General features: G+C 35.8%; 2 protein-coding genes across 3 annotated transcripts in view; one reads left to right on the top strand and one right to left on the bottom strand.

Moving 5' to 3' along the window:
• LOC107102091 (collagen alpha-1(XIX) chain-like) overlaps positions 1-13026 on the top strand; it is a 26851-nt gene extending 13825 nt beyond the window's left edge. The window contains exons 13-14 of one of the 2 annotated variants that reach the window (XM_015401261.1): positions 6391-6468; positions 11596-13026. In XM_015401261.1, the coding sequence (XP_015256747.1) occupies positions 6391-6468; positions 11596-11696 (179 nt within the window). In that variant the 3' untranslated portion in view covers positions 11697-13026. Of the gene's footprint in view, positions 1-405; positions 2281-6390; positions 6469-11595 lie in introns of those variants that run through there. The other variant, XM_015401263.1, reaches the window with a different exon arrangement.
• Positions 13027-19232: 6206 nt separating this feature from the next.
• Positions 19233-20592, bottom strand: part of col9a1 (collagen, type IX, alpha 1) — a 22879-nt gene continuing 21519 nt past the window's right edge. Inside the window, exon 32 of the mRNA XM_015401254.1 lies at positions 19233-20120. Within this exon, the coding sequence (XP_015256740.1) occupies positions 19927-20120 (194 nt within the window). The 3' untranslated portion in view covers positions 19233-19926. The remainder of the gene's footprint in view (positions 20121-20592) is intronic.

The following is a 20592-nucleotide window of genomic DNA, read 5'->3' as shown; positions in this document are numbered from 1 at the left end:
ATCTATCTATCTATCTATCTATCTATCTATCTATCTATCTATCTATCTATCTATCTATCTATATGAAAATGCAAAGAAGTTCTTATTTCTAACATAATAAAATGTGTAAAGGTTTAAGATATAATAATGCTTTAAAGGACACTGTATATATATCCTGCCCAAGAGCTACGGTATAAGAATACAGTAAAATCTAGAGCAGCCAGCTGTATTCTTGCCTGGTCTATGTTGGAAAGAAGGAAGAGCTACCGTATAAAAATGCACCATCCTAAATCTCATAACAACAACTGACTCATGCATGTTTTTGTTATGAGAAGAGCTGATCTGAATTGCTGTAGATTGCTTGGAATGGGGTCAGGCTGACAGTTATACTGTGTATGGATTCATGAGTATTTTTCTCTTGCATAGACCCATATATCAATGCAGACTGAGGGGCGGGGAGCAGAGGAAAAGGCCAGGAGTGTGGTGCACTGCAGCTCTCTGGGAAATATGAAGACAAACGAAGAATTGGCTGTGAATAAGAGAAAGTGTTATCAGTGCGGACAGGAAAGAGCTCCATTATTGATACCTCACTCAAGGAGAGAGAGTTTCTGAAATACAAAAGGAGCGTAGTCAGGTTGGAAGGTGGACATTCATTATAAGACTAATCCTTACTCTCTGACTGCTCACACAACACTAATGGTTTGCTGGTCAGGCTTTCCACTTTAACATACTTAGATTTATATTGTGCCCGCAGTAGAACTATGGTATAGCTTTTAAAGAGGACTTTTTCATGTATTGGTGCACACCAAGGCTTTGTTGCACTGGCCTTTGTCTTTAAACTTTTGTATCTACCTCACATTGCTCAAGACCATTTACACATTAACTCAAAGCTATAACTTACAATGCTAGTTTCATTCATGAATAATGTATTGAATGTGCTGAAACCAGATATTTACATTCACTTATAAAAAAAAAAGGACATATTGTTTTTCATTCTGATTTGCCAAAAAATATCAGAAAAATCTGAGTTTGCCCAGAATCTTTAAGAATGTTCTTAATATTCATAAGTTTACCTACTTAGTATTTGGTTAAACTGGTTTTTGAGCTATATAAACTGGGTCATAATGTTTGATTATACTTGCATGGGCTTTTTATAAGAGTGCTGGAATTTTGCTCCAGTCACTCTGACAAATCTTGTGCAACTTTTCCAACTTTGTAGGTTCTCCTGCTTGCACACACTTTTCCAGGATTTTTGATGGCCACTCCAAAATACCGGTATTAATTTTTTCCTGCTTATGCACTTTTTTTAATTTGGTTGTTTAATTAGTGTCATTATTTATTCATAAAACGTATTTCTGCTCAAGCTTTAACTTCCTGCCTACTGTCTTGTTCTTTTGCCTCAATAATCCCAGATAATTTTCTTTCCTCAAATACAATCTACAATCATACTGAAAAAATGAGAACATTATTGTAAAGTTAATTTACTTTAGTAACTCCAATCTTTAAGTGAAACTCATTATACAGATAAATTACACACACGCATGTTTTCAAGCCCTTATTTCTGTTAATTATGATGATTTCCACTTAGAGCTAATGAAAACATTACCTTTGAGATTAGAATATTACATCAGATTGTTTAAAAATTATTTTTTGGGGAGTTATGTTTAATTCATGCGCAAAGACTATTATCAGACGGTACTTTAAATCTGATGAATGAGGTTCATTAAAATGCATAGTCTGACTTGTTGAGTATGTTTATATAGAAAACATGATGCCACTGCCATCTTTCCCAGTTACAATAGTTTTCTAAGGCTTACGCAGATAATCAGAGTGGCCAAATACTTCAAATATAGTTTTATAAAAACACAACGTCTCCAAAAATAGGATATTTCTCTTTGTATGCAATTGCAAGCTATAGCCTGGATTTTTATGTTGCTTTGAAAATAATGGCTTCATCTCCACTAAGTGGCCTTTCAGCCCATGCCAGAACAGGATTTGTCTCTCTTTTGATAATGACATCCTCTTCTAGTACCTTTCTATCTTTACGAGCCTGTTTGTTTTTGCTGATATGCACATTTCAAACCAACGCTATAGTCCCTTAGACACAAATATCATCTCCTTTCTGAACATCACAATAGCTTGGCATTCCCATGATGTTTATACTTGCATAAGTTAGTTTAAACAAATGTGGCACCTTTTTGTATTTGTGTATTTCTGCTGATTTATTTAGATTCCCAGATGATGCTGGTAAAAAAAAAAAAAAAACAGCATGTTTGAGGCGTTTTCATATATATCAACTCTGTTTGGCTCTGTTTAAGTTTAGTGGGGATTTTATTTTTATGCCAAATATATCATCATTTGGACTCTCCAAAATATGCTTTAAGCATAGTATGTAAACTTATGAATTTAAGAAACTAATGATAAATAATATTTAAAAAATTTTGTATTCCTTTCTCAGCTAAAACAGTTAACATTCAGCCTGATGTTTGATGTTTGTCTTTTTTAAATAGTGTTTTAAATATCTGGTTTTCCACTGTTTTCATGTAGTCAACCACTCCAATATAATCTTTGCCCTGTGTTAATGCCACAGGCATTACACGTCTTTGATTATGTTTGCCTGTTTTCTTGTTTTTTATGCCTTACAAGTGTGTTTTATAGGCTATTGACGATGCAGCTTTGGAATAAATATTTATTAAAAACCAAAGAAAAAAAGTTATTTTTCTTAATACAACAAGAATCCAAAAACTTCTTTTTTTTTCTCTGTTAACTTGTGGATCCACTCAACTGGTTAGAGAGTTTGTGGTAATATTTCCTCATTATTTCTCGTCATCCTTCGCTGGAGACCATGCTCCTCTGGAATATCCAATTTGACTTCTTCCCTATTGTGGCAAAATGAATTGTTTATGGAGAAAAATTACCCTGTTGAAATCATTGTCTTTCTTTTATTCATTTTTTTCTTGTTTGTGGCATGATTGCACAAGGGATGAGGTCTCCAGCTGTCACACCATGACTTTGAATACACAAGCTTAAAAAGCAGCATTTCCTTTACTGTATTTTTGTGCTGTATCTTGATAATTTTCTTTTGTTTTATTCTTTCTTTGTTTTTTAAGTAACAATTGAAAAACTCAGTGTAAGTGTAGGTCATTACATATTTAATTAACTCTTCATTTTATTTCTCTTTTTTTAGTTGCCTACATTTTTATCTTGTGATTTTAGTTTCTGTGTAGTTATTAATATTGACTGAAACAAATGGTTTTTTTTCTTTATAATCAGTCAGTGCCTTCTGTTACTCTGTTTTTTTTTTAAGATAGATGTCTTATCTGAGTTAATTTAATGGAAAGGCTTAATGTAGAAAGTTTTGTTTTGTTTCTTTTATTTATCAAGGCATGCTGTTAGCATGAATTGATGGCTGTTGCTGTCGATGATGTTTATAGTGGTGCACATGAGGTGTAGAGCTGCAGCCTTATCAATCAACAATGGAACAGTATTAGATGGCCATATCTACTTTTTTTTTGTATTTTGTCCATTAGTGGCCCTGGAAACAATTTATTTTGGACCAAGCGCCCCAGTGTGACATTTTCGATTTCATCAGGTTGCAACAATTTGCCTTGGCACCCAAGCTTATTGCTTTGTGTGCCATTCAGTAAATTTTTTTCATTTTGCTTAAGGTACAGTGCACTTTTCTCCATGAACGTCTCCTGCCTGAATGAATGACCCCGGCCCTCTGAGTGTTGAAAGAAGTCTCATTACTGCGGCGATGTGTGGATAGACCCACTTTCTTTTAGATTCCGTTTTGGAGCACTCATGAGCCTTTTCTTCCGAGATTTTCTCTGACATGTAAGCGTTGAAGCGTTTCCCCTCTGGGCCAGGCAGCAAGATGCTTGATACTCCTGTCAATGTTTCTGATGCACTCCATGCAACCACTGGTTGTGAGACTCCATTACTTTAAGTGCCTCATGGGGAAATATTGTTTTGGCCCCTTGCCTTTTTACTTGGTATGCTGCTGTTCTTTGCTGTAAGGACTCACCAGCTTTGCATGCAGAGAAAAGCTTTTAAAGGTTGATTGTGTGTATTTTGCTATAAACACCAACACTGCCTGGTCTGATTTGTTAATGTATGGGCTGTTTTTTTATTTTTATTTTTTTATTATTTACTAAGATCATTTTTGTTTTATATTTTTGTAGGCATGCAGCCTCCTTAATTTTGTTGGCAATTTCCAACTCCTTATGTCAATCTAAATGCCAGCTTTCAAACCATTTATTCGCACTTAGTAAAACGTAAATAAAAAAGGACTTGTGAAATGATGATTTTGTTATAGGAAGAGAGCTGTCCAAACCAAGTCTTTCACAGCAACAACATCAAAAATCCTTTTTCATTTTGACGAATTTGTGAGGCGCTCTTCTTTGCAAAATAGTTTCAATAAAGCTCAGTTGTACTGTATAGGTTTTAAAATATTTATTTAGTTAGAAATCTTAAAGTGTTAGAAATCTTAAAGTCGGAAGGAAGTCATATTTGAATGTCAAATCATTCTGGCTTAAACAGGTATATAAACGTACTCTTTATCAGACTATATTGTCCCAAAATTTAGAACATTTCTTAAAAAATAAAAATCCTGTCTAAAAATCTGTGGGGGTATTTTTCATTATTTTATGCAGGTCAGTTAGTTATACGTCAGCTTGTACACCTACATTCGGCCAAATATATATATATAAATTTATTTATTTTATATCATATATTTTGTTTTTGTTATTTTGCTATTTATTTTTTAAACTTCGGAGATCAAACATCCATTCAATATAATACATGCTTTTACCGTAAAAATAACTTTCCTGAAAGCCTGTCAGCATTTCCTATTTAAATTTTTTTCTCAACAAAAAAAGCCAAAAAGCTCAAAATCAAAGACGGAAGCATTATTGCTGTAATATGTTAAATTTAGTTTAGTTTATTTTGCAAATCGATTAATCATTCGATTATTTTTCAATTAATCAATTAATAATTGGATAGCCAAGAGGATTGTTTTAATGAAATTAAACAAGGTGAAGCTAAAATGTTTCCAATTATGGAGGTCTGGATAGAGCAAATTTACAGATGAAAATGTTTTTTTTTTTACTTTAATGCAAAATACTTTTTTTTACAATTTAATATAATTCCTGCTCTATTTGTGTTGATGTGTCAGCAAAAGGCACGTTTTAGGGCTAATAGCTCACTAAATTATTTGACAATTATTTCAACAATCAATTAATCACGATTGATCCAGCCCTAATTTAGTTATTTATCAAAGTCATGCGATCTAGCTGCTGTATCTCTTATGATTATCCAGACCTGTTTTTAAATACATTACTGAGGCTGTTTTGCGTTTTTTTTTCTTAACGTAACATCATCTACACCTAAGAGTGTTGCAGTTAGCTTGGCCTGTTGTGTGGTCCATTTCCTAATTGTACATTTTTAACATTCGCGAACATTTCATTTCTATGTTTTACATTGTTTGCAGTCTCTTTTTTAAATATAAATCAACAAAAATCATTAATTTAATGAAATTTCATAATCAAAAAAGGAAATATAAGCTATTCTTGTGCTTTGGACAGTTTTTTTTGTAGTTTTCTTCGTCCTGTACCATGCGGCTCAGCGTTCATAGCAGCGAGTTCAACTTGGTTCATCAATGTAATTATTGCTCTGACTTTGCTGACTATGCTGCAGCTTTAGCTAAAATCGTTTTTTCTACTTTTTTCCACTGAATAAATGTATGCAACTTAAAGTTTTTCAAGCTGCTATGCTTTTAATGAATTGTTTTATTCGTTATCTTCATCAATTTTACCAATTAAAAAAAAAAAACATAAACATAACATAGAAGAACCATGGCTAATATTTTCATCAGCAACCATAACATTTTGTGTGTGTGTGTGTTTTGGTTTGTCTGTTTTTATTCACCCACTTGTCTCATGAGTTTAAATGCCTGAGGTGACCTACATATCTGACGCCTTGTTGAACTAATCCTTACTTTCTGCTGAGAGTCTTGAAAGATTTTCCTTTCCTTGTCCATTACACCTTTTAAGTAACCTGTAGATCGATTGTTTGATGATTCTTGTGTTGACAATATGTGAGCACATCTTTTAATATTTTAAAATATCAAATATTTTGGAGCTCTGAGCTGTAAGCGTCTACAGACTAAACTAATAACCCTTAGAAAAAGAGGGCCAAACATTTTGTACTGAAAGCACAGATAAAAATATAAAGATGTCTTTCTTCTTTGGCAGATATAAAGGTTGCAAAAATGTGTTGCCATGTGGACACTTTAACAAATTGTGGCATTGGTTTGAATTTGGCTAACTGTACTTTGCACTCTATACACAGGACACCACTCAGTTACTCTTACGTATTGGCTCACATAATGGTACTTCTCTGTGCCCTCAGGATACAGAGGTCAGAAAGGAGAGCGAGGACAGCTTGGCTTCGGTTTACCAGGAGATCCAGGACCCACAGGGCCACCAGGTGAGAAAACAAAAATAAAAGCATATTCATTTAAAAGATAAAATTTATAACAGTACTCTGCAAACTTGTCCAGGAACCTCATATATTTTAGTAAGTCTTAACTATTTGTGTGAAAAAAAAAAAAAAAAACACTACAACTGTGACAAGAAGGATGTTGATGCTCCTACATACAGTGAACAAGATGATAAGGAAGGAAAACACACTCAGTGCTTGAGAACTGCAGCAAGAGTGGCATTCTGGCATTGGCCAGTTTTTATACAACACCATTTATTACTGACTGTAAACAGGTAAAATAGGAATATTATGCAGGAAAACACTCACCCACTGCAAAGCATGATCCATTGCCAAATGTCTTGGCTTACCCATCCAATGCCTAGATTTTAGGTGTTCAATACCAACCATGCTGCTTTAGCATGCATTTGTGAAAGAATGGATTGCTTTAAGGTACTCTTTGAATTATGGACTCCCTAAGATCACAGAAAGATGTTTGTAAATGTCGAAGTGTATAGAGAAAATCATCCAGTTGGTGTCAACAGCAGAACAGTTTTATGTCATCACTTATTTTCACTAGTACCAAGTCAGAGTAAATCGCTTTGGGTCACTTTTTGGGGGGGTTTTTTGGCTTTCCATTAGTAACAGTAAGGTGGAGCAGTTAATATTTTTAGTGCCTGCTTGCTTGCAGCTGAGTTGGACTGAAATTTTGGACCGTTTGGTTAGGGGATGTGTTACTTGTCCCAGCATGTTTTGGTAACTAATATCTTGAACTATTAAATCAGTTAAAGGGTACAAGTACTATTATAACAGGCTAGCATTAGATAGTATAAGCTTTAAATAGTGTTAGTTTAGCTTGTTAGCTTAGCTTCACATGTTTCTTAACTCGTATTTTCAATTCAAGTGAAGCACATTATACAGTCTGTAACACACACTGTTGTTTTCAAACCTTTTATGTTTGTTAATTGTGTTAATTGCTATTTTCTGCCTACTGCCTCATTGAATATGACTTTATATATCCCGATATAATAAAAAAAAAATAATAATAAAAACATTCTATACATATTACGATACATAAATTAGATTTTGAAGTCATTTTTGGCTGGCTCTGCTGGGAAACTGATGAGGAATTGTCTCCTAGAAGGCAAATAATCCAGACCATTTAATGGCCGTTTAAACATAGAAATAGTTCACAGAGCACAAATGAAACCTTCTCAAATTAATGTCAATATTCAAGATTAAATCCTATTAAATAACTATTGGTTTAGCCAAAGGAAGCATGCAGTATCATAAAAAAGTACCATGGAATATCTTGAAACGATGTTCAAAGAGGAAAACAAAATATCCTCCTTTCTTTGAATGCTGCCACAAAGTAAAAATGTTACAGAAGAAGACTAAACTTTAAGCTGTTTTGCAAACAAACATTGTACACTGCTTTAACCAGAGAGGAGATGATGACCCTTAATGTGATCATTTATCATTATTGAGCCTACGCAATTTAGAATTCGACTTTTCCATACGCCCAACATTATGCACTGCAATGGGATAAGCTAGTACTATAAGTAACCAAATGCACCATTAGCTACATCATGGTTTTATATGAAAGACAAAAACAGCCATTTGTAAAGTTTTACTCAGCCAAACCATCATCAAACCTTATAAATAATAAATGTTGGAATGTAAATCATGCTATTTAACTTTTCTTTCAAGCTTTGAGTTCTGATGTTACCCCAACCGCTATATTATGGTAATTTAAGCACTAAAGTAAGTAAAAAGAAATGTGAAGAGCATTTTTCTAAGCTGCACCTTTTAGGTCAGAATGACCAGAAGTTGCATTGACAACTATTTCTCCTCCACTTTCACTTTTTCCTACAGTTTCTCTTCTGTTGAAAGAAACTAAGTGTATTAGACTTCTGTCAAAAGTCACACCTTTACTGTTTTCTTGGTCATCAAATGCTAAATTCATCTTGATGGCAAAAAATGCAGCACTCAGACAGCATTTTGTTTGTTAAACCCTCATGCTGCTTTAACAAAAGAAAAAATCCCCACCCCCAGGGAAGAGAAAACTCTGTAGTAATGGAAAATGGCATCTGAAACCTAAAATCCTACCTTTCTATCTTCCCAAGCAAAAAAGACCAATCCAGGATGTTGGCACATCTCCCCCGCTGGTTTGAGAAGTGGGATTACTTCTCTTACTTCAAGCCTGTGACAGCAGGACTTTATCACTGAACTTGAAGTCACTCATGCAATCTGTGCATAATGTGTGTGCAGGGGGAAAGGAAAGTTGGCTGCAGCTCTGCTGGAGAGGATAAATCACAGCTGTTGAAAGAAATCATCTCTAGAGGTGCTCGGTTATGGGAAGCACCTGCGGCATAACTGGTGGGGGTTAGACGTAAGCCGTAGCTAGATCTTGGTAAAAAATCAGAAAGTTCTTCAAACCGACTGATATGAATGCAGGTCCACAGGTTTCTTGGAGTGCCTGTTTTTTTTTTTTTTTTCTCCACACCTTTAGATTTACAAGTTCCCCTGTAGCCTACAGGAGAAGTTTCTATCTTCTAGCCAACATTTCTTCATGATGAAAGCTTTCCGGGATCCTTGGCATCTTTATAGAGCTGGTTCTCCTCAGAGTCCAAAGACAGGAATAAGTTACTTACTGGAGATTTACTTTGAGAACTAAAGCTGCTTGTGTTAGGCTGCAATATCAGTGCTTCTCAAGTAGAAAGGTTGACACTGGAGCAAAAACAATTACAATGCATGAGACTTTATTTAGCACTACTAGATGATCCATCTCAGTGTTTTGTTTTTTTCTTTACCTTACATCTAAAAGTAAAACACTTGTCTGTACTTACTCATTATTAGTGTTAACATCCCCTGAGCACACAAACCCAACAAACACCTCCGTCCTCTTACAGTCTGTGTTAACAGTTACCAAGGCACTTTGTTTGTTTGAGGAGTTAAGCAGCAGACAGCTATGGCAGTGATGGAAGGGGCAAGCTGTGTTATCACAGTGCAGTAAAGGCCAAGCAGGTCTCTTTGTTCGAAGTGAGCAGCCTTTGTTGGGCTGTCTCTGCTCTGAGTGATGTAATGGACAGTCTTCTGGGACGACCGAAGCCGAGGATTTTTTTTTTTTATGGGCTTATCGAGATCTTTTTAAAAGACAGTGTTAATGCCGGCCACTGTGTTTGATGACCAGAATATAAACAGTGGCGACCGTAAATGAGAAGTCGTCTGTTCTGCGGCTTCAACAAGCTGTTCGAGATGAGATAATGTCCCAGATGCCATAATCACCTCGGTGCATAAGAGTGCAGAGAAACATTTGTTCTCCTTTTCATTCTCATTAGAGCAGCTGAGGAATTCATTTATTGTAATTGAGATATCCTTCAGTATTAATACGTGTCTAAAACAGATCTGGTGAACATCTGCAAAATCACTTTTGAACAGAATGTTTTACCAGTACATTCCCAAACATTACACTTACCTCACTTTAAAAATATAAAAAAGTACATTTTAAATTACACTAACCATGCTTATCATACAATGCAGTCATTGTTTGATTGCCCCCAAGTCAAGTTTTTTGTTTTTTACATAAAAGGTTTAACATACTGTATATGCGCTGCATCTGAATGATTTAGACTAATTATTTGATTCAATACCAAACCTCAACAGTTATGTGAACATACAATATAACAAACAATATAAGATATTGACACTTACTATGTGCCAATCAGGGTCTTTTTTCATTCCCGTATTGATCTGAGTCATTTAAGAACAGGTCTTTCCAAATACCAAGAGACAGTCCAATACCCTATGACTAATGAAATCGATTCCATGTTTATTCTTGATAACCCAGGAGCTTTCATTGCAGTTAAATATCACGCTACTTTTATTGTCCTGCAGTCTTTTCTTTCATCCATGCAGGCTTCCTTTGTTCCTTTCAGAGTTTATTTTGTTTCTATGGTTCCCTCTATAATTCCTCCCTTTCTTCATTTGTTCTTTGGATTATTCTTTCCATTTCTTTTTCCTTGTTTGTTCATTTTTCTATCATTCAGTTCTTTTTTGTTGCTCTTCTTCTTTCATCCTTCATTTGTTTCTTTTATATGTTTGTCACTTCCACTATTTTATCTTTTTTTGCCTCAGTCCTTCTTCGGTTAGATATTCGGGTCGTCTTTCTAGCCTTCATTCCTTGCTTTCATCCTGCTTTACTTATTTTCTTCCTTCCCATTTCTATTTCTTCTGTTTCTACAGCTTTGTTTCATCTTTATTTGATCCCTCCTTCTGTCCTTGGATCCTTTTGCTGTCCCTTTATTTTCCTTCTACCCCTCCTTTTCTTTTTCATTCATTTCCTCATAACAAAAATTCTTATTGTCTTTTTTGTGGTTATTAACGACTTAATTAAAATGCTTTCCAAAAGCTAGAAACAAAATTATTATCCTATAATTAAAATCTAGTTCTATAGTGTTTTGTCTTTACTGTGTAAACAGAGGGATGTATTATCAATTTGGGAAGTTATTGGATCTTGACTTCTTGGTCAGATTAAATACTGTTTATATTGAATTAATGTAGGTTTTTGCACCTATGAAATATTCTGTTACCCTAAGGCTCATAGCAGGAGAAGTGGCTTACTATTATTAAGTTTTTTGCTATGAATATAAAAAATACTGATACTTACTGGGGGGGGTAATATAGTAAACTATAATTTACTATAATCTGCATTAATGAAATCGGTTTGTGTCCTATTGGTTCAAGCCCCTGAAATAGAACCAAAAGTGGCCTAAGTCCAGGGGTCCTCATCCTCCTAAGTCTGACGCTGTAAAGACATGTGACAATGACATAAAATCATACTTGTCTTTGTGACTTGGAGGCTAAGTCAGTTTTCCTGATATTTAGTTGCTTTTTCAGAAGCACCTGATCTGTATTTGTGGCATGTTGGGGGCGAGCTGAGACCTTGCCTGTCAAGTGCTTTATGGATTTATGCCCTCTTACTGCACAATTAAATCCTTAGAAATGCTCTGCTTACAGCTTGCCAGATGGAGCAATGTCCTTCTGGCTTTGGTTTTTCCATGGGGTTAGGTAGGTACTGTTGTGTGAAGGAAACTGTGCAGCCTATTTCACTAATTAACTCCACTCTTTCTGAAGGCCCACCTGGGATCACCTCAAGAGGCCCTCCTGGCTCTCCGGGCCCTCGTGGACCTCCTGGGACATGTGACCCCAACGACTGCATTCTTCCTCCCTTGTAAGCAGAGAGCAGAGTGCCATGGCGTTTGGTCCGCTACACGGGTGGTTGTCATCCAGAATTTCTAAGCTGTGGCCAGAGGCCAAAAAAAAAAAGAACAGGATGACCTTGCTGTGTCTGACAGCTTCTTCACCTCTGCTTTATCGACCAGACTCAAAATTGACCTCTTCTGTTGTTCACTTCACAATAGCATTTGGGTGCTGTGGGCTTTGTTCTTTTTATTCTGGGTTTGCTGTTTTGTTTTGTTTTGAATGCAGCTGAAAACCATCTGCAGTGCTTTATTTGATGTATTTTCCCTTGTCTTTCAAACTCCTATTGTGATGCAATGCATTCCTTATTGACTTACTGTTTTGTTTTAAGACGTCGGAATAACTTTGTTTCGTCAGGTTCATCGTTGTTGGATTGACCTCAAGAATTATTTGTTTGCCTTTTTAACAGGATTGTTGACGCACTCTGTTATTACTCAGATAAGCTGGCTGTAGGTCCATCTCATGTTTAGCTCTGTTTGTGTAAAAATGAGAGCGATAGAAATAAACTAAGTGAGCATACTTATATTTCATGCAGGTGTTCATACAATAACTTATGTAACCAAAGTGCAGCCGGTGCATCTGATTTGGAAATTATTTATTTAAAGTGTGCTCCTTAAGAATGTATTTAAAAGATGGAACTAGTCAGCTAAGAATGTAGCATGAAAAATGTCCTTTTATTTAGTTATATTATGAGGACATTAAGTAACAAATATGTAGGTGCTATTAAGTTTTGATGTTTCTGTTTACTTTCGATGATGACGTGAGACGTTCTTGTTCAACTGTCTTCCCATTTTCTATAATGTAACTCACGCATCAGTACTGAGCACTTATTAGATTGCCAAAGCATTTTGTGTTTCTTATTTTTTTTTACTTATAAACATCCTGACTGCCATTTTTTATTTAGTTTTCTATGGGTAAATAATTAAGGAATAGCTCAGTTTATTATATGAATAAATTATTAGGGGTTTTTGAAATCTTTAAGCTATTGTAGAAGGATTTCATATCTCCATTGGTTGGTTGTAAAATTAAGTAAACCCTCAGAGTAGTTGAAGGTATAGTGGAGGATTTCACTAAGTCAGAATCACCAGAATGATTGGCAATTAGTAGTGGTGCGCCAATACAATTTTTTGGCCCCAATACCTGTCTGTGCAGTAGCGGCCGAAACCGATACCATACCATCTGTTTGAAATTGATATGTGTGTGTATATCTGAAGAACTGCATACTACTGGCATGTACAATAATTGCCATCATGGCTTCGTCAAGCTGCTGCCTACCTTTGTGAAGCAGGAAAATGACTAATACAAAGTGAATCCAGTAGAACTTTTTATTGCCTACCTGGAAGGGGTGACAATAGTTGAATAAACTTTTGGCTTTCAAAATGGTATCAGTGCTCTATTTGTTGGTACTCGCTGATACCGATACGATTGGTGGTAGTGCAGTAACTGGGCCCTGTTCAATACTGGTATCAGTATCGGTGTAACAATTATTAGGAGGACCACTTATTTAGATGATCCACCTAGAAAAAGAACATTCTCCACTATACCTTTAAGACTGTAGCTTTATGAGCCACTTTACACAATATAACGACTATATTACAAGGACTTTTTTTGGTATGAAAATTGTAGCTTCTTTTAAAAAGATCCTAAAGTGTAAGAAGGTCCTGTCTGTATCTGATGTATTTGACTGGCTAAACAAAGATTAGTGAAAACCATAACACACAGACCCAGTTTGAACAGTCCCACGTTCTGCTTAAGACCACAACAGCAGCAAATTTCTTTTTTTAGTCATGATTTTCTTTTTCATTAAAATTCAAATGCCATTAAAAAAAAAAACTACTGAGAGATAAGTTTCAAAACTAGAAATATGAGCTGCAAATGTTTTGGAGAATGTTAATCTTCTTTATTCTAGATATTATCTACATTCTCCCCACCTGCTGGCCCAGTAAAGGCATCAGTGTTCTGAATTGGAATCTCAGAGACAGTGTAAAGGCAGGATTTTTCTTTCTTTGTTTTGTTCAAAACAGAGACAAAATATCAATTTAAAAACATCCAGAGTAGTTTCCCTGACATCACACAGCTGAAAAATGTTTGTATTCCTGCAATGCCATTGAAAATTGGCAGAAAATAAGCAGTCTCACTTTTCACAAGAAAAGAAGCTATGATGTCAGTTTTCATAGCCAAACATCTTCAATGTCCTTACGCTGATGTTGCATCGATGAGAGCTGCCTGCCAGCTGTATCGCTGCAACCGATCAGCAGGTCACGAGTCTGCCAATAAATTTTATAAAGACTTAAAATAAAAATGTACTGTTGTTGATGCTGGTGGAAAAATCCCAGCATGAAACAAAATCCAGAAGATTACTCCATTGTTGGCAGACTTATAGTGGACTGATGGGCTGCAGCTGCTCAGGTGGATGAATACAGCCTGCAGCTTATCAGGATCCTTTCACAAAAACAGAACTTGTGTCTGTAGGAAAAAAAACTTAACAACAATAACTGGCTATATTTGCTCAGGGTTGTTTAATTTGTAGAACTCAACTGAAACAGGTGTTTTGATTAGCAGATAGCCCCCAGCCTTGCTAAGGATTCTTTTATTTTTTTAAAGACAAAATCTCCCAATAATCCATCTTAGCTCTGATTCCTCTTTCAGAAAAGAATGTATTTTAAAATAATAAATATTTCTAATGAATGTAACATAATTTAATTTACCTTTTTTTTCTGTATATACATTTGTTTAGCTTTTTTTTTTATTTCTCCTAATTCTGATGGAGCTTAAAAAGGGACCTGACTACATAACTTAACAAAGCTGGCTGTCACTGTAATAACAAACCAAGGTTGTTAATTATAGTTTCTGCAAAATATAAAGAAATGGATGCATCTGAGTATATTTTTAACATATATGCTGTTTACATGGTGTCATGAATGATGATTTCTCTGACTTGTGTGCATTTTTCCACATGTCATCCTCACAAAGGAAATCGGACTACCACACCAAAGCTAACAGACTTTTTTTTTTTTTCTGGGGTTTGGTTTGAATTAAATGTTTTAGTTTTAAATGTACTTGAACTGTCTGAGCTGCTTCATACTCCACATCCAGGTTTCCCAGTTACTAACCAGCACTGTGTGTCACTCTGAATTCTCTGGCCTTTGGCAGCTTTGATGCTTTTCAGCTTGATGTATTTATATTAATTTGAATGCTTACGACTCTTTTTTTAATTTCTTCATGAAGTTAATGGTACACGAAAATGCAACGCTAATTAATGGAAACTGTTTTGATTATCTGCAAAAACCCTTTTTCATTTGACCCCTTATTTAATTTGTATCCCATTAACAAAGATTTAGGTCACTACTTTGCTTGTTTTACCTAAAACAATTATATAGCCAATATGCAACATTTACAAGTAAGTAGTAGATGGTAAAACTGCTATAAGTAATCTTTTATTTTCTGCTTTATTTAATTACAGGTTTGATCTAAAGGTCTGAATGTTTTTGTTTAGCTACTCATTTTTAACATGGTCATTGTTTGTTCCAACTGTGGTTTACATCTCTCTGATTCATTTTCTGTTTGCTTTGTCTTTTTCAAGTCAAAAATCGTAGGCATTGTGCTTTCCTTATATAATCACAGATTACTCAAATGCTGCAGAACAATTATTTTTTCATGATGCCAGGTTGGTTATATCAGTGTGTGAGAGTCTAATTTTAGAAATCAACGTATGTAGCTGACTTTATTTGTGATCAGAAGGAGCCCCCTGCTGGACATATTTGGATTCCCTCATCCTTTTAATCTATAAGGGATAACTACCTTTTGCTTATTGGGCACTTGAATTTCCTTCTCCTCCACCTATTCTGCCCTTTCATCTTTATAATTTCCATATGAATCTATGGGCTCCCACCAGAGACAATTATACTGATCTTGATGAGATTCAGATCAGACAGCGGCAACAGATTAATGTCATCTAAATGTTTCGTTTTTTTTCTGCTGTGCTGCAGAGAGCAACTCCTACTGACTATTAGATTTAGCCTGAATTGTTATTAATATGCACCAATTTGCTACTTTCATTTATCCAAACAGTGTGATAAGAGGAGAGGATGTTAATGTCACAGCTCACTTGTCTACAAATTCAAGCTATTATCCATCACTCCAAGATAGGCTCAATTTAATTGAAGTGAAAAACATCTGATGAGGCGAAATCAAAGGGGAGGCTTGCTCTAAAAATGTATTTAAACAAAAACTTGTTAGTAAACGTAAAATTCACTCAAGACAATGAAGCAAACCTGTCCAGGCATTACATTATTTCTGGTCAGACACAGTAATGTAAGCTGATCCAGTTGCCACGTGTAATCTAATCTTGTGAGCTTGTAATGAGGGGAAATATGGATCAGCCTCACAGCAAGGACCCTCAAGATTAAAAGCGCCTTCCAGCTGCTTTCACAGAAACGTCTCTTTAGTCCTGCATAAGCTCTTGTCATGCTGGGTGACTTTAACGTTTGGGTTTTTGTTTTTTTGGGGGAAGTTTTTGTTTGGTTGAATAACTACCTCATTCTTGGTTTGCCGCATATCTACATATTCAGGATAAAATGCTGAATTGTTGCCTTGGAAAAATGAGTAAAACCTGATGTGTTTATGCAAGAAACCTTTATTGTAATTATGTTAATATGATTTTTGGTCCCTGACAAAAAAAAAAAAGTTGTTGTGGTTACCAGGCATCAGAGGTTGTATTACTCCTTACTTTTCAGGATCTTTTATTTACTCCTTTTAATGCCATCTGCCTTTCTGTGTGCAATAAATGTTCTCAAGTGCTTTATTTCTTATGATGGGTTTTATTTTCTGCACTACAGACAACATTTTTTATTAATATGCTTTTGTTCCCTACGTTTAGGCATTTTGGGCTCTTCAGTAAGTCTTCTTCTGTGGTTTCCTTACATTTTAAATTTGCCTAGGGTTTTGCTGTTTTGTATATTAAGTAAATGTATGTGATATATTTGATAATATTATCTACCCTACTTTGCATTATTTTAGATACAGACATTTCTCCAAAGCTTATTTCAACACTGCATAACTCTACATCAACAATACAATTTAAAACTGTCATACTATTGACAGCATATACGTATTGCAATAAGATACCTATTTTAAGGGGAATAAAAATCTAAAACTCTTGAAACAATGAAAGTATATAAATCGCTTTCCTACTGAATTTTAAACCAAGTAAGCAATTTTAACAAAAAAGCTCACTTGGAGTTTCAGCCACTAAAAGCAGGAATATTACCATATATGTCGAACAATTTAACTGTAATGGAACCCTCCACAATCCCCCTTCAGTTACCATTAAGTTGATTTTTCTTTTATTTTTTTTTATTTATTAAAAAAATACCCTATTAATGGATTTATGGTAAATATATATGTGTAACACAGGAAATAAAAGTTCCAGTATGCATTTTTACTGCAAAGACCATTTGGAAGAAAACAGCTGAAGAACAAAAACCGTCAGTCACTTGGAAATACGTTCGACCCCACATTAATAAAATACCTGAAAACCTTTATATAAAGGAAAGAACCATTTAAACCAAAGGGAATAAAACAAAACAGCTTAAGCTGAGCTGAATTTTTCATAGAACATTGACCTTCTGTTTTGATAAAGCTTATAGTTAAGAGTGGCTCAGGTTATCCTGAGCTATCTCTATGGTTATGCTGCTATAGGCTTAGACTTCTGGAGGGAATAGATACTTTCATTTCATCATTCTGCTTCATTCTATCTCTATTCCCCCACTCTGCAGAATCTATAAGTTCAATCTCTAACGTTCTTCTCTCTCTGGTTTTTCTCATAGTAGCTTCGCCTCATCTTGTCCTGTTTGGCTGTGACAGCACCCTGGAGAGAAATATCAGCTGTGCTGCTGCCATCAACATATTTGTTTATAAATTTTGGAGATCAGCCTGTTTTTCCAGTGTAGTCTCATTTCTCTGACTGCGACTGGTTGGATGTGCTCTCTTCATCCTCTGACATGGGGGTTGGATCAGAGCTCGTCTGCCTGGCTGTGTGTTTCCTGGACGGGGGTCGCCTTTTACAGTTGCTTTTTGTATCTCTGCTTCTGTCTCCTTGAACTCCAGTCGGCCTCGGCAGATGGCAGCTCACACTGAGCCTGGTTCTGCTGGAGGTTTCTTCCCATTAAAAGGGAGTTTTTTCTTTCCACTGTCGCTACAATCATGCTTAGTGTGAGGGATTGCCTTCGAGTCAATGAGTCGATGCAATCAACTGGTTTTCCTTAGATAGAAAATGTTGTATACATTTGACTTTATGATCTGGTGAACTGTAAAGTGCCTTGAGGTGACGTGTTGTGAATTGGCACTATATAAATAAACTGAATTGAACTGAATATCTGCCAACACCAAGAGGGCATACAGTACAGTTCATCACCATTCATGACCTCATCTGTATATAAAGCCCATGCATATGAAGAACCTGCTGTGGGATAGTGAAGAAGCTTTTGTGGACTGTTTCAACTCCACTGTGGGTAAAGTCTTTCCCCTAGCTGTTGCACTGTTGTTCAGAAAGTGGAAACAGGACTCTGTGGATCTATCTCCAAATCAGCTTTGAGAAAACCAAACAGCCGGTGGTGGATTTCCTCTTTAAACTTGTCCCCTGCAAACATCCAAGGACCTGGTAGTGAAATAGTCTATACTTCTATGTACCGTGGTGCTCAAGGAAAGTTACAATACTCTGTTACGCATGTCTTCCAAATCCAAGCATGCTATTTCCAGTGATGGTACACTGTTTTAAATCAGTCACTGGGTAGTCTAATAATCCTGTTTTCTGGTTTTATATTGTTACCTTTGTGTGAACCTGCCTGCTTCTATCCGTCTATCACTGCTGCTGGTACAGCTGGAGTTTTTCGTAAAGAAACAATAAAGCATATTTGAAGGATCAGTAAATAAGGATATATCCTCCTTAAGACTGGATTCTTGCTCACATCTATTGTATGAAGTCAACTGAAAGCATAAAGCCATGAAATAATATAACTGATATCAATGTGGAATGGGAAAACATCTCGCTGTATAGCTCACAGCTTTAGGCGAGGGTTATTGTCAACAAAAAACCCACAAGAACTCAGACAAATAACATAAATTACAATGGACACACACTCGTTTAGTGCTGCATTAAATTCAGAAGCCTAAATTAAACTTATTTAGATGAAACTGGAGGAAACTGGAGTAGAGTACGGTAGATAAAACATCAAACCAAAGCTGTTCTTCCTAAACTTAAAATGATCTTTGTGAAGTAGGTCTATAGATTGATGGAGATTCTGTAGAATGTAATAAAGCCAGCTTTAAGTAAAGCATAATTTCTTTGCCTTAAAATAAAAATATTGTCAACAACACATTTATGATCATTCCAGGAACTTGTAATTAAAATTTAGTTTATTTTAAATATATATTGAGATTCCTATAAAGAAATAAATATCGGTGGGCCACCTCAATTAAAAACTTAATTTCTTATTTTATTTATTTCTTATAACATTGCAAATGTTTCTCACTTGTAAAAGGTTTTCTCTTTCATGAACAGCTGCATCCTGTTGTTTTCTGTACAATGAAGCAAAATCTCACATCTGGAGTTGTTTTCGTAGGAAATATAATTAACCAGGTTTCATACATAATTTACAGATTTACAAAAAGTCGGCAATTATATTTTCATCCTCTCTGTTTTATTTGCTTACAGAGCAGTCAGATGTGAGGGAATGTAGATCCAGACATTTGGGCTTCAGCAGGTTTGCTTTTGGTTGTCCCTTGGCTTGGGGAAACAGGGTACCAGAAAATAAAGCTTTGTTTGGCATTAGGGGAATTCTGTGTGCTATTTTTGTGAGAAGGATAAAGAAAATAATTCAAATGGGGAGCTTTAAAAGAGTATGGGATAAAAGAAAAGTGGGCTATGGCAATAGTTTCTGATCGTTTCATTCAGAGATGTGAGCATCGTTCTGGATGAATTAAAACACCTCTCATCCAGAAAAGAACAATAGAATAATCCCTTTTTCCTTAACTCAAAGATGATGAATTGTTTGATGGAGATGTTATTGGCAGAAAACATGCTCACACAGAGGTTAATGTATCAAAGACACCACGTCAACGAAGGCCCCTGGGAGGAGACTGTGACAAATTCTGTTTTCTCTGGGAGATAATCCAGCAGTCTTTGTGTCTCTGCCAGAGTGGTTCTTAGTTCCCTGCAGGTCCCTTCACATCCAGAGACTGCTGGAGTCCTGCCTGGAGATTGCAGGCTGACGGGTCGCAATAGCCATTCTGGCCAGCTGGACCAGGAGGACCAGGCACACCAGGCTGTCCTGGAACGCCAGGAGGTCCCCTCTGCCCGTCCTGACCATCCTGACCATAGCCAGGTTTTCCTGGCTCTCCTGTCATCAAAAAATGGGTAAATGTCAGGTTCATCTTGGAAAGAATGTTATATATAGTAAATCAATGTTTGTGCTTTATGCTTTACTTGACTAGGGATTTTCCTCTTGAGAACTTATTGTCATATTGATGATAACTGTAGCTACTTCACAACACAACACACAGTTACTACTGTAACTGTGTCTACTTTGTAAGTCTGTTTGGATAAAAGCATCTGCTAAAAGCATAAATATGCTTTATACTATAAATATATACAGATATATAATTTTCTTTTTTGTGTCTCTGATGTTGCTACATAATGTTGCCCCAAACACACACACACTACACACAACAATAACATGTGGACTGTTCTCACACACACACATCAACGGATCCAACACCACATACACACACTTCTCAACTATAGCTGTATATAATCTTCAAATCTTTTTATCTGCTATTATCCTGTATTATAACCCCACTAATCAATCAATC

This window comes from Cyprinodon variegatus, unplaced genomic scaffold (assembly GCF_000732505.1).
Source record: "Cyprinodon variegatus isolate N-32 unplaced genomic scaffold, C_variegatus-1.0 Scaffold1199, whole genome shotgun sequence".
NCBI lineage: Eukaryota > Metazoa > Chordata > Actinopteri > Cyprinodontiformes > Cyprinodontidae > Cyprinodon > Cyprinodon variegatus.
The sequence above is the reverse complement of the archived record's forward strand: the minus strand, read 5'-3'. Positions and strand labels throughout refer to the sequence as shown.